Genomic DNA, 12,321 nt, shown 5'->3' on the forward strand with positions numbered 1-12,321 from the left:
TGTTTTGTTTATTCTACAAATTTTCAGCCAGCCCACACTAATTTTTGAGACTCTGCTGACAGGAAAATATAATTTTTTTGTCGTATTTGCTTTTTAACTGTAGTTGTGAGACCTGCATAGCATGAAAAATGCTGATACTTGAAATTAAATCCTTTCATACCTCACATTTTGTATAACCTTTGCATACCCTACAAAGTTGAAGGCATTGACGTGCAGAAATCAGGAGTGCCAGGGAACAGGTCTGTAGGAATCAGAAATTGGTGGCTGTTGAGGTTCAGGAAGGTCTGGGGTAAGTTCCCCCCAATATCACCTACAAATAAATATTGCAAATATATATTTGCAAATATATTGGACTTTACAGTGCAATCAGGTTGCAGGGATTTAGTTTTGTGGGTTTTGTGGCAAGGGAAGTGGTGTTTTTGTGTTTTGTAGATCCTGTGTTGCCCATGAATAACCTGATGGTTGAGTTTTTCAGGTTAGTAGTTCTCTGAAACTCAGGAGATTGCCAGAGGATCCTCACTTTTGCACCAGGGCTGCTGACAGCTTTTTTATACCAACAAATAATGTACATATCTGAGATCTGTACTGTAAATCTGACGGCTACAGATGGTGTTATATTTTTAAAGATCAAAGTGAATAATGTTAGCTTCTAAATGTTTGAAATTTCCTTTGTATTTTTAACTTGCAGCAGAAGAAATGTGTCATTCTGTTCCCTTATTGGCTGCTGGGAAATCCACGGTGCCAGGAGCTGTGTCCCCCAGTTGCTGAGAGAGCCTGTGTGCAGGCAGCAACCAAACACTCTGCCTGATGATTCTGTTGGTCTATTGAAATCACCAGAAAATGGGAATCTGCTTCTTTTCAGCTTGTCTGATGTGAGCTGCACTGAGTGGGGACTGAGGCTGGCTGTAGCTGTACCTCTTTGTGCCCAGCACCTTGCTCTGGGGTCCCTGTGAGCACAGGGGCTGTGCTTGCACTGGAACCTCTTTTTCCTGGTTTTAATACACTGGCTTTGGTGCTCTTGGTGACATTTGGTGATTTTCTGTCTTCTGGATGATCTGCTCTAGAAGGAGGCTGCTGAGATCAGCCCCATTTAAACGTGGCAGTGCTGGAGTTGTTCTCAGCACAGGCAAGTCCACACCTGCACTGAGTACCCGGTGTGGGCATTGCTTTGCATCCTTCTAATCTCTCACTGAGCAAATTGCTTAGCCTTTAATTGCTTTTAATTTTTACATCCTTAAGTTCCATTAAAGCCGTGCAGCCTTGCATTAAGCCATGTGTTGGCACCCTTCTCCTTGCAGTGAGGGGGTTGCCAGCCCGGGGCACAGCCCTGTCCTGCCCCTGCTGCTGGCACGTGGTGGTGGCCACCAGGGCAAGCGGGGCCCTATCGTTTGCTTCTGACCTTACAGCTGGTGGAATTCCTTATTTGATCCTTCAGGCAGCAGATCAAAAACAGTTATACAACTTGTTCTTTAAACTGAACTGATTGGCTTTTTTTTTTTTTCCTCCCCTAGTGTAAGTGGAAGAAAAGCCTCAGGGGAGAGCATTTGAATAGGGCATGGGAAAGCATATCAATAATTACATGCATGGATTAGTGCACAAAAGCACTCCCCTCCAAGGATTTGCTTAGTGCTGTGCTGTTTGAAATAATGGAGTGTTTAATCATATTATTTTGCAATACTGAGGCTTTGATTACGCCACTGATTGAAATCAGCTTTTCAGATTGCTTTGTGTGGAGATATCCTCATCAGCCATGCAAATTCCTATAGCATGGGAGGGGAAAAAAAGTCATAAAGATGCTGCCCTGGTGGTGTCAGTGGGTTTTACATGCACACACATGGTCTCACTCGTCTTCTGTTTGTAGGTATGGTGTGTTTTGATCATATATCCTCTGACATTTGCTCTCTTCATTTTGTAAATACACATGAAGTAGCCCATACAACCTCAAAGCACCCTGAGCCCTCTGCCATGCAGAAGTCCAAAGAATTAAAAATAGTAAAAAAGATTCCACTACTGCATTGAAGGAATTTTCTGCTTGTTTATAAAGGCAAAATAAATTCCTTCCCAAGGCCAGCTGCATGGGGCAGACCTTGGTGCATGCAGGCATGCCCTGATCCAGAGCTGGGGTAGCATCTGGGCCATCCCCTTGTGCCCCTGGGCTGTGCCAGGGTGGAGGCTGCAGGGGAGGGAGGGAATGTGCTCCAGAGACCTGCTCTCTCCACTCCAGGGTTTGCACCTGCAATTTACAATGGCATTTCTCCCTGAAATATTACAATGCCAGCATTGTGCTGCAGAGGAGGCTGTGCTGAAAGCATTAACTCCACTGGAGCTGGGGTGAATGCAGAGGATGTAATTTTTAACCAATCCAGAGCAATGGGATGGCTTTGGATCATGTGCTGATCCAGCTTCATTTGTCACAAGGGTGGGAGAGGTGCTGGCTGTACACAGTACAAGTATTTTTTCCTATTTTCAGAGTTTGAACTCACACCTTTGCAAAAGGGAGGGTGGTAACATTACTGAGGTGCAGATTTATGGATCCCCTTTAAATGTCTTCTCAGAAAAAAACCTCTGAAATGATCAGTTACACCACCAGTTTCATACACATGTGCCTCAACTTGTTTTTTCCCAATAAGTAACCTTACCTATGGAGGCTTAGTTCAGAGTCCTTTCAGTTCCTGTCACTTGTGTATGAGTGTTTATTCACAGTGTCTTGAAAGGTTAATAGACCTCTAGAGATGATCCCAAAATAAAGTGTGAGCTTCCTCAGTGCCCAAGATAAGCCTTTTAATTTGGATATTGGCTTGGTAAAGGCACAGTGGTGTTGTGAAACCTCACAGATGTTACAACGATTTTCATACTGAGAGCTTTTTTCCTGAAAATTTGTTCTTTTTGGATTTACTGAGCTGCAAATCAAAAATGAGCTTAATTGATGTCTGTGGTTTTAACAGACAATTCTTTAGCTACCTACTTTTATTCTAATTTTTTTTGTCTAAGTAACTGGAACTATTATGTTCCCTAAAAATGCAAGAAGCACTTTTGCTAATTATATTCTGTTGAAATAATAATGCCTGCAAGTGGAGGGAGCTAAAAAGATGGATTTTTTGCACAAATTTCATATATTTCTGCAGGTGAGTTGATATCAAATTTAATATCAAGTGGGCACCAGAGAATCATGACTGGGTATTTGAATGAGTTGCATGACCTTGCTCTTGATTAACACTGCTGCCAGATTCAGCACTTCAGCCACATCATGAGGAGCTTGGTCTGCTTGTAAAATAAGAATTTCAAGACTGAAAAGAAGGACTTTGAGTAATTTTTATTTTTAAAGCAGCTGTTTGTTTCTCGTTCTGTCTCTTTTAGGGGCAGTGTAATTTTTGTCCTAGCAGCCAGGGTTTTCCAGAAGTCATTCCCTGTACCTTCCACCACTTTGGGAGGGAATTCCACCTGGGAGCACAGGGCTTGACTGGGGAGTACTGACAGTGGCACTTTCAGAGGTGCCTGCATTATTTTAGGGATTTTTTTATAAAGAGAATAAAGAGCAGCAAAACCTGGGTGTAATTGCCCACTTCTAGCCCAGCCCATCACTCTAGGCCAGTTCTCCCACCCCCATTTACAACTGATAGTAAATCCTCCCTCTCTCTGAGCTCTTTACTGCTCAGGGTAATGTCTCCATCCTTACAAGTCATTTTTGCTGTGGGAATGAGTGTGAGGAGGAGGAGGAAGGATTGTTTGCACTGCAGGAGCAATGGGAGCTACACCCATCCCACCTTCCTGCACAGTGAGGAGGAGCAGCTGTCAATGCTCTGAGAGCTCCTCTCTGCTCTGGACAGATATTATTCTTTTTTGTTGAGTGGTGAATATTCAGCTGTTGATTTAGCCTTTTGAATTCACGTAGCCAAAAGCTGCCCTGGGTAGATGTGGTATAAAAGTGCCCTGCAATCGCAGTGAGAGCAGAGCTGCAGAGAGGAAGGGAGGTGATGGATTCTATTTCCAGGCTTGCTGGTGGCTCTGTTATCCTGGGATGCCATCTCGCTCTGCAAGGCTGTTTCCTCAGGTGTAAAATGGAGCCATTACCCACCTGCTCTCCTCATGCTGGGTTTTGCACCCTTGCAGGTTGCAGCAGGCTCTGATTGCTGTGCTGTGCCCTGGCAGGCAGCACCAGAGCCTGCCCGTGGCAGCTGATGGGGTCTGAGTGACCTGGATTCATTGGCATATGGTGTTTGGGAAGGGAATGAGCTGCCTGCTCTCCTCATGCCAGTCTGCTGCTGCCACATTCCAAAATGGCTCAGATTTAGTGTCTGCCTCTCCCCAGCCCTGTGTGCTGCCCGTGCTGAGTGAGCCCAGGCCATGAGCTGGCACTGATGGAGCTCAGCACTGGGCTGAGACAGCTGAATTTGCTGGGTTTGTAGCACAGGGGGATGCTCTTTTCTTGACTGGAGCGTGTGCAGTGAGGTCAGAAGGGGTCCTTCAACTTCATCCTTGGTCATCACTGAGAATGATTTGCAAAGTATTTAAGAACCACACCATTTGTGTGGTTCTTTTTTTCTGCAAAGATTTGATCCAAGATGGCACAAGTGTTGAATGCACAGAGGTAACAGGTTGGAGGATAATGAACTCTAATTTTGGCTTGGAGCCAAGATTAATATTGTGTATAAACTGCAGCCACTGTGCTAATTGCTACGTGTGACACCATGAACTGCAGCTTCTCCCCACAGCAGCTCTGTCATCATCCCAGGTCTGCCTTTATTTTGGTTTTGGTGTTCTGGGGAGAGGGGTTGGTTGTTTTTCCAAGTTTGAGATGTGCGTGTATACACAAGTGAGAAGAGTTAATACATAAACTGTTTTCACAGGTAATTTTTAGGCATTGTAATGGGCCTGGACTTACATCAAGATGAGTATTTCAAATAGGAGAAAAATCTCCATCCATGATCTGAATAAATACAAATGGCACTGCAAACTACAATATATGTACATAGAGGATTAGTTCTTTTCAGTACAGGCTGTAGTAGCAATGTTCAATCTAAATAACTTGGCACCAATTTTATCATATTGTGTTTAGCAAATACAGATTTTTGTTTCATGACCAGTGATGAGGGATATGTCACAAAGTAGGATTTTGCATTTGCTTCTACTCTTTTCTCTTGAGAGATCCTCATTATCTAATACTTGTTACAGCAAATCACTGCAGATCTGCTGGCACTGTCAGGTATGATAAACTCAACGTGTGCATGATGCTGGGCTGCAGCAGGAAGTACCACGTTCCAAAATCTCTGCAGACATCTGCATCCTCCACCAAATGGCAGATATATGAAGACATGTGCTTTTAAAAAATATTTTTATTTCAATTGGGCAGTTAATGCAAAGTTGTCTACAGTTAGTGTGGAGAGAGCACAAATAATCCTGGGCTGTAAACTAGAAATCCTTATCCCAGAGATGTTAAGTGATCTGCTAGTGAAAGTTTTAAAAAATGTGTAATTAGTGGTTTTGCCTCTGGTGAAGTACCAGAGCTTCTGTCACAAACATACTTGATGTTCCAGATCCTACAAAGATTATTTTGTCCCAGTTTCTTCATGGCCAGTGCATCCCCCTGATGTGCACTGGGCACTTGGTACATTTGAACATGTCTGGGTGCTGATCCCAAGGGAGTTTTATTTGTTTTATTTACTAGCAGGAAGGATTGCTGTAGCACAGAAGTGTTCAGTGATCAGTGCCTGGTCTGGAGCTGGTTCCAGCATCCAGGATCCCTGGCTGTCCCAGGTGCCACCAGCTGGAGCTGGCTGTGTCACAGCTCCCTCGGCCACCAGCATCCCACAGCCCAGAGGATGCTGGCTGCCACCAGCAGGGACTCTTTACAGCTGAAGTGATTTAAATCACTGGTTGTGCTCATGATTCAAGTGATAAACAAGGAAATTTGAATTAAATAATTTGAACTTCTCCTAAGTGAGAGCTCATTGCCATTGATTAGGAAGGGTAATACAAAACACATGGCTTGCAGCTAGTCGCACACTTGTGAAATTTGGCATGGTTGCATATTAACCAGAAAGTGATACTGTATCTAACACAGCTGTGAAGCACTTGGTTAGCTCGAGAATCTTGTGGCTTGCTTGTTAAATTCTTTGGAAAAGGTTAATGACATTGGAGGAGAGTGGCTGTTTTTTACATGAGATTTTGCTCTTATGAAGCAAGGACAGAAATTAAAGGTTGACTAAATGTGTAAAACCATGACTTGAAAATTGCAGTTATATTTATAAAACATGCTTGCCAGATTTAATAATAATGAAAAAGCATTTTCTGTCTTAAATTATATTACTAGATAAAGAATTATTAGGTGTGATTTTCTACTTTTCCTGTTTGACTTTTCAAGCAGCTTTACTCTGAGCAGTGGATATTGCTGTCAAATTGATTTTTAAACAGTTGGGGTTTTTTAAAGAGTATTTAATCAATCATTAACAACTTTGGTTAAAATTCATGAGATTTTAAATATTCATAAATTCCCTTTGCCTTCAAGTGAGGGTCCAAGCCTGGCTGGCAGCGCTGCTGCTCCCCAAGCAAGCTGGCAGCTCACACAAGGAGCAGCTCACAGGGCTCAAACAGGCACGGTGTGCTCTGCAGTCTCAGGTTTGCATTGCTGTTAGTTTATCACAAAAGCTGATAAACCTCTGATAAAATGGAAAGGAAAGGAACCCTGGGAGATGAAGTCATTCCTTTACCAGTAAAGTGCTTTCTTGAATGTAGAAAAGTTACAAGTAAGGCAGAATGATCATTCTCAATTTGGAGCTTTGTAGGGTGAAGGGTTTTAAAAGTATCTAATTTAGCATTTCCCTTGAAAATTGAGTGCCACAGTTTTGCAGTTGCCTGAGTGTGCTTCAGTGGTTAGAGGGGTTTGGGATGCAGTGGGTGTTTCCCCTGTGCTGAAGCTGTGCCTGGAGTTTGGTGGCTTTGCCATCCTGTGGGAACGTGGTGGCACCAGCTGAATCGTGGGCTCTTTGGGCTCCTTGGGGCACAGAACTGCAGCAGGGCACACACAGACACAGAAATGCATCTTCTTTTCTTAATAACTATAAGGCAGCACCAGGAAATGCAGGAGGTTGTTCTGGGGGTGTTTCCTCTTGTTCAGGGCATCAGAAATCAGTCTGGGGGCTTTGCTGACCTGTAGAGGCACCTCTGGAAGGCCAAAGGCATGTGGAGCATCCCACTGGCCCTTCCAAATCTGAGTCATAACTAAAGGTCAACACATCAGCTGCCTCAAATTATTTAAAATGTTTTAGTTTGCACATTGCATTTTCTTATTTTTTAATAATTTATCAACTAGCACGCTTATCACTATGACACAGAAAGACAAAATGCAGGTGGGCTTTTTTGTTGTTGATAATCATAGGAATAGAAACAGAGATTTTGCCTTTATTTCTTAATGAAAGAATGAATGGAAATATGGATATTTGCACCCTCGAGCTTCACTATCCATTGATTTATCCACCTGGATAGATGTGTACAGCTCCTGTTTCAACAGCAGCAGCTTCAGTCAAGATTCCTGAACAAATAGGTAGATAATAGTGGGGACTTTGCCTTCATTCTGCTTTTATTGTCTCCATATTTACTTTATATGCTTGCTGCCCCTGCTGCAGAGCAGCCAGGCACAGTTCTAACAGGGTTTTCTGGTGTAGTTAGGATAATGTAACAGAATTAAAGTTGTTTGTGGAATAGGTTTTTATGGAGGAAAATTCTAGCATTTAGAGTAAAATATTGGGTTGTACTACCTTGGTTTTAGTAGAGTCAACTACAGAACTTTTTAAAGGCAAAAAAATTCCAAAAATATTTTTTCAAGTAATGTACATTTTCAAAGAGAGTAAACAGCTTGGGGGAAACTTCCCCTCCTTGAATTTATTACAGGCAAACTCCATGGCCTCTGTAGGTGTTACAATGCTAATCCTGTGTAATGGATAAGGAAAGTGTTTAAAGTGTTAAGGAAGGCTGCCCCTTCTTTCCACCCAGCTGAGGATGGCGTCAATACTGGCCTGTGAAATGAGAGCTGGCTTCAGCAAGGTACTGATAAGGGAGAACTGAAGCAAATGCTACTCTGACAGCTGTAATATGACAGTCCCATTGTCATTTCAATGTATTTTGAGTAAGTATTTTACATGGTTCAGCACAGCTGTCTGTCCAGAAACCTGCAAGCCCCTGGAAAAATTTAGAACTTTGTGCAAGTCTTGCAAGGAGAAAACCACTCTTTCATTTTCTCCCTCCTGAGGCCTTGCTGGGCTTTACAAGTTTACTCCATATTTCCTGAGATAATTGTACTCTTAAATCACTTCATTTGTTTGATATTTGCAAATTTACTGCCCTCGATTTTAATTTAAATTTCTGGGTGGTAGCTCCATTGCAGTACCATTGGTTTTGGATCCTGTAGTAATTCTGTCAATTACCTATTCATGATGTAATATTTTGTATGGGACAAGAATATATTGAGTGGTACACTTAATATAAAACATTATATAACGTAGCTTTTAAAAACCAAAAGCATGAAAATGCATTTAATAACTCAGTAGAGCTTGCTTTGCTGTTCACTTCTGCTGCTAAACTTGGATTAAAGTTAAATAGTTGGTGGTGAATTTAGTTTTATGGCATTTAAGAAAGGCTTAATTCTGCTCTTTAACCTAGATGACTTTGTATGTATCACATTTGGTTCTTTTGGTCCTGAGTCTTCTCTACTTTTCTGTGTGATTTGCTTGGTCAAACACTAAAGGTAAAACAAAACCCCTCCATTGTGTGCACAAATATTGAGGAGAAAGAAGCTGGTGTTTGGGAACAGGATTTTGGGGTGCTGCATCACCCACTGAGAGCTGAAAAGGCAGTATCTGCATCAACACTGGAGTTTGGTTCAGTTTCCTTTCCCTCTCACTTCCCAGGTTGATTGACTGGTTTGCATCTAATGAAATTTTCATGCACATCCACAGAACAGTGGGATTCTGAGGAGAGAGATGAATATTTCAGTAATTATCCCATGCCTGTGTGTCACTGGGGTGCTTGGTGCACCCACACAGGAGCCCTGGCTGTGGGTAGCAGTTCACAGGAATTTCAGCAGGAGCAAATCCAGCTGTGAGGGTTTGCTTTCACAGGAATTTCAGCAGGGGTAAATCCAGCTGTGGGGGTTTTTGCTTTCACAGGAATTTTAGCAGGGGTAAATCCAGCTGTGGGGTTTTTGCTTTCACAGGAATGGCAGCAGGGGTAAATCCAGCTGTGGGGGTTTGCTTTCACAGAATGGCAGCAGGGGTAAATCCAGCTGTGGGGGTTTGCCGCCTTTGGCAAAATATGAGAATGGGGAAAGAAAGAAAGAATGCATGTGAATGTCCTTTCCTGGAAATAAGTATTGTGAGGAATAGATGGGTACTGAGGTCATTTAGCATGGGGAGAAAGAAGCCAGTTGTTTCTTGGGCTATGGCAGTAACTTTAGGATGCTGAATGTCACTGAGTGGTGTCAAGGAGAGGTGCTCAAGGCTGGAGTGTGGCTGGGCAGTGTCACTGCTCTGTCTTTGCTTTTGGGGCATTGCCAGGTGCTCTCTGCCTTGTGCTTTCGGGCTGGGCTGCTGGGATGTTGCACCTTCCGCAGACTCACACATCCCTTTCTCCTGTTCCTATTCCAGAGAACAGCCCATCTTCACCACCAGAGCCCATGTCTTCCAGATTGACCCCAGCACGAAGAAGAACTGGGTTCCTGCCAGCAAGCAGGCTGTGACTGTTTCCTACTTCTACGACAGCACGAGGAACAGCTACAGGATAATCAGCGTGGATGGAGCCAAGGTAGGAGCTGGTACCTGGTGTGTGCACAGTGTGGGATGTCAGCCCTGCGTGAGCACACTCTGGGGCTCATTTAATATTATAAACACTCCTTTTTTATATAATCCACCAACGAGATTTACAGTGATAATTGGAAAAACACAGGGCACCCTAAAAGTGATTTTGCCCTGCTTAGTTGATTTTATTTCTGATGAGTTTGACTTCATGATAAGCGAGCTGAGAACTTTAGGTGTCCAAATTGAGTCAGTAGCATGGTATCTGAAACACCCACCTATATCAGGCTGAGGCCTTTTTGGTGATAAAAATGTTCTTTTTTAAAGGAAAAAGGAGACAGGTGGATGAAGACTATAGCTTTTAATGTAAATGTAAGCTGCATTTTTGCTTTTGCTTGGCTGAACTATTTACTACTTAATTTAGTAGTATTGTTTAGTAATAATTAAGTAAGTAAAAAAAAATTAACTATTTAGTACTTAATTTTCTTAAGCTTTGGCACTGGACTTCATCAGCCTTAGGTGACAAGTTAGGCACGAAGGCTCTTCCCCCAACCTTTTTTGTTAATTTGTTTCACATTACCAGAGAGTGTGCTCAGGTATTTGCTATAGGAATCCAAATCAATTGGTCTGAATAGGTTGCTCAGACAACTGTTTTTATTACAAACTACATTTATCCCTCTGATTAGTCCCTCCAAAGTCACTTGATGGGTGACAACTTTCCCCTGGCAGACCCCAGTCAGAGGTATAAATGAAAACATTTTGCTCATGTACAACAATCATCGGTCATTTCTGTCAGAGCACAAACCACAGGGTAACAAGATGAGTTTACAGCCTGTTTATCTGTGTTCCTGTTTGGATAAGGATGTTAAAATATCACTGTTCTGGGAGATAGAGATCACAGAAATCATCCCTTAATAAAGCTTTTCTATTTGTCATGCCTGTTTCACATACTTGTTTTTCCAAACATCTCCTGTGCTATATTTGGTTACATATTGGCTTATAAATCTGCCATACTGCCTGCTTTAATTGATGGTAATGTTTCATTGACACCAGTACAGCATTAATATCTCCCCATCAGGAAGCTGTTTGTGCCAGTGAGTTAATTCCCAGGAATTCTGCAGTTTGCACACACAGCCCTGGGCGAAGCTGAGCCCCCCAGATTTCCTTGTGCTGGGGCTGCTGCTGGGCTGGTGGCTTTACAAGCCCTGGCAAGTGCAATTTCCAAGCCAAAGCTGCTGCACTCACAGCAGTGGCTGGCTTGATTTGTGGCTGTGCATGCATGCATTAAGACCAATTAATGAAAACAAAGTAATTACAGTGTGTCGGGGGGGGGGGGGGACTGCAGGGGCAGCGTGCGGCCACAGCCAGAGGTCCTGCCCAGAACTGTAAAATGTGTGCAGAGAACAAGCTGGGCACCCAAGCTTTGCTCTGCCACCTGCTCAGGAGACACTCAGAGGGAACATTCACCCCCTGTCCCTTGTTTTAATGTGTCCCAGAAGAAGGTGAGCTTGCCATGATTAGAATTCTCCCCTGGGGCTTCCCAAGCAAGAATCAATTGCTGGCCACATAAATTATTCCTCTTCTATTGAATCTTTGCTGGTTAAGGAACAGGTCAAGAATAGATGTTACCTTCATGCTCACCTCTGGAGAGTCCTGTGACCCTGCCTGTCCATCTTAAGAGTGCTAACTGGGGGGAAAAAACAATGTTTGTGCCAAAAGAAGTTAAAAGTTGCACTTTTTCCCTCAAACAAACTATTGTTTAGTGTTTTGACCTACTTTTCCAGGCAGAAATGAAACTGGGTAGAACTGTAAGGAAGAATATAGATGCTTCAGATGATGGTGTCCTGCTTTCTGTACATCTCATTAGAACAGTCTTCCATGTGCTGGCAAATACCAGATGGATTAATGTGACAGCATCACTGTGGGCATAAGTTATGTCTGATTTAAGGACAGAAAAGCTGAAGCTCAAGTAATTGTAGGGACTTGGTCCTAGAAGGAAGGCAGTGATGAAGGATGTGTATCTCTTACAACTCTCCATCCTTGTCTGCTCTGCAAAGGGGCTGTTCCAACAGTTTATTTTAGACAAACATGTATGATTCACATTGCAGAGGAATTTCAGGTAAATCCAACTTGTATGAAGATGTTGGATTAATTTGGGGTTCTTTTTTTTACCTTATGTTGACATTACATACTAATGATAAAAATATTTTGAAGTGATCAAGAATATAGGGTACTTCACCAATATAAATATTGGTCATCACCTGGTTGCATAAGCTTGATTTTCCTTGCAGCATTGAGCCTGTCACCCTGGGCAGTGCTGAGCTGCCATGTGAGGAGGAGCTTGGAGCTGCTGAGAGCTGAGCTGAGGCAGGGCAGGGCAGGCTGGGCAGTGTCACCCCGATGAGCTCTTCCCTCCTGATGCAGCCCTGACCTGATGGGCTGTGACCCTGCAGGAGTGGCTTCCTCAGGCAGCTGTTGCTGTCCCCAAAGGTCCAGACCCTCACAGTGCCCTGTCCTTCAGTGCCATCCTCTCTCC

At 43.2% G+C, this 12,321-nt stretch overlaps 1 protein-coding gene across 4 annotated transcripts in view; it reads left to right on the forward strand.

The window, feature by feature from the left end:
* The window catches only part of HOMER2 (homer scaffold protein 2), a 52,744-nt gene that overhangs the window by 12,952 nt on the left and 27,471 nt on the right, over positions 1-12,321 (forward strand). For all 4 annotated transcript variants that reach the window (XM_014264669.3, XM_014264671.3, XM_074549279.1 and 1 more), the window contains exon 2: positions 9,639-9,795. In XM_014264669.3, the coding sequence (XP_014120144.2) occupies positions 9,639-9,795 (157 nt within the window). The remainder of the gene's footprint in view (positions 1-9,638; positions 9,796-12,321) is intronic.

The sequence above is a fragment of the Zonotrichia albicollis genome, chromosome 11, assembly GCF_047830755.1.
Source record: "Zonotrichia albicollis isolate bZonAlb1 chromosome 11, bZonAlb1.hap1, whole genome shotgun sequence".
NCBI lineage: Eukaryota > Metazoa > Chordata > Aves > Passeriformes > Passerellidae > Zonotrichia > Zonotrichia albicollis.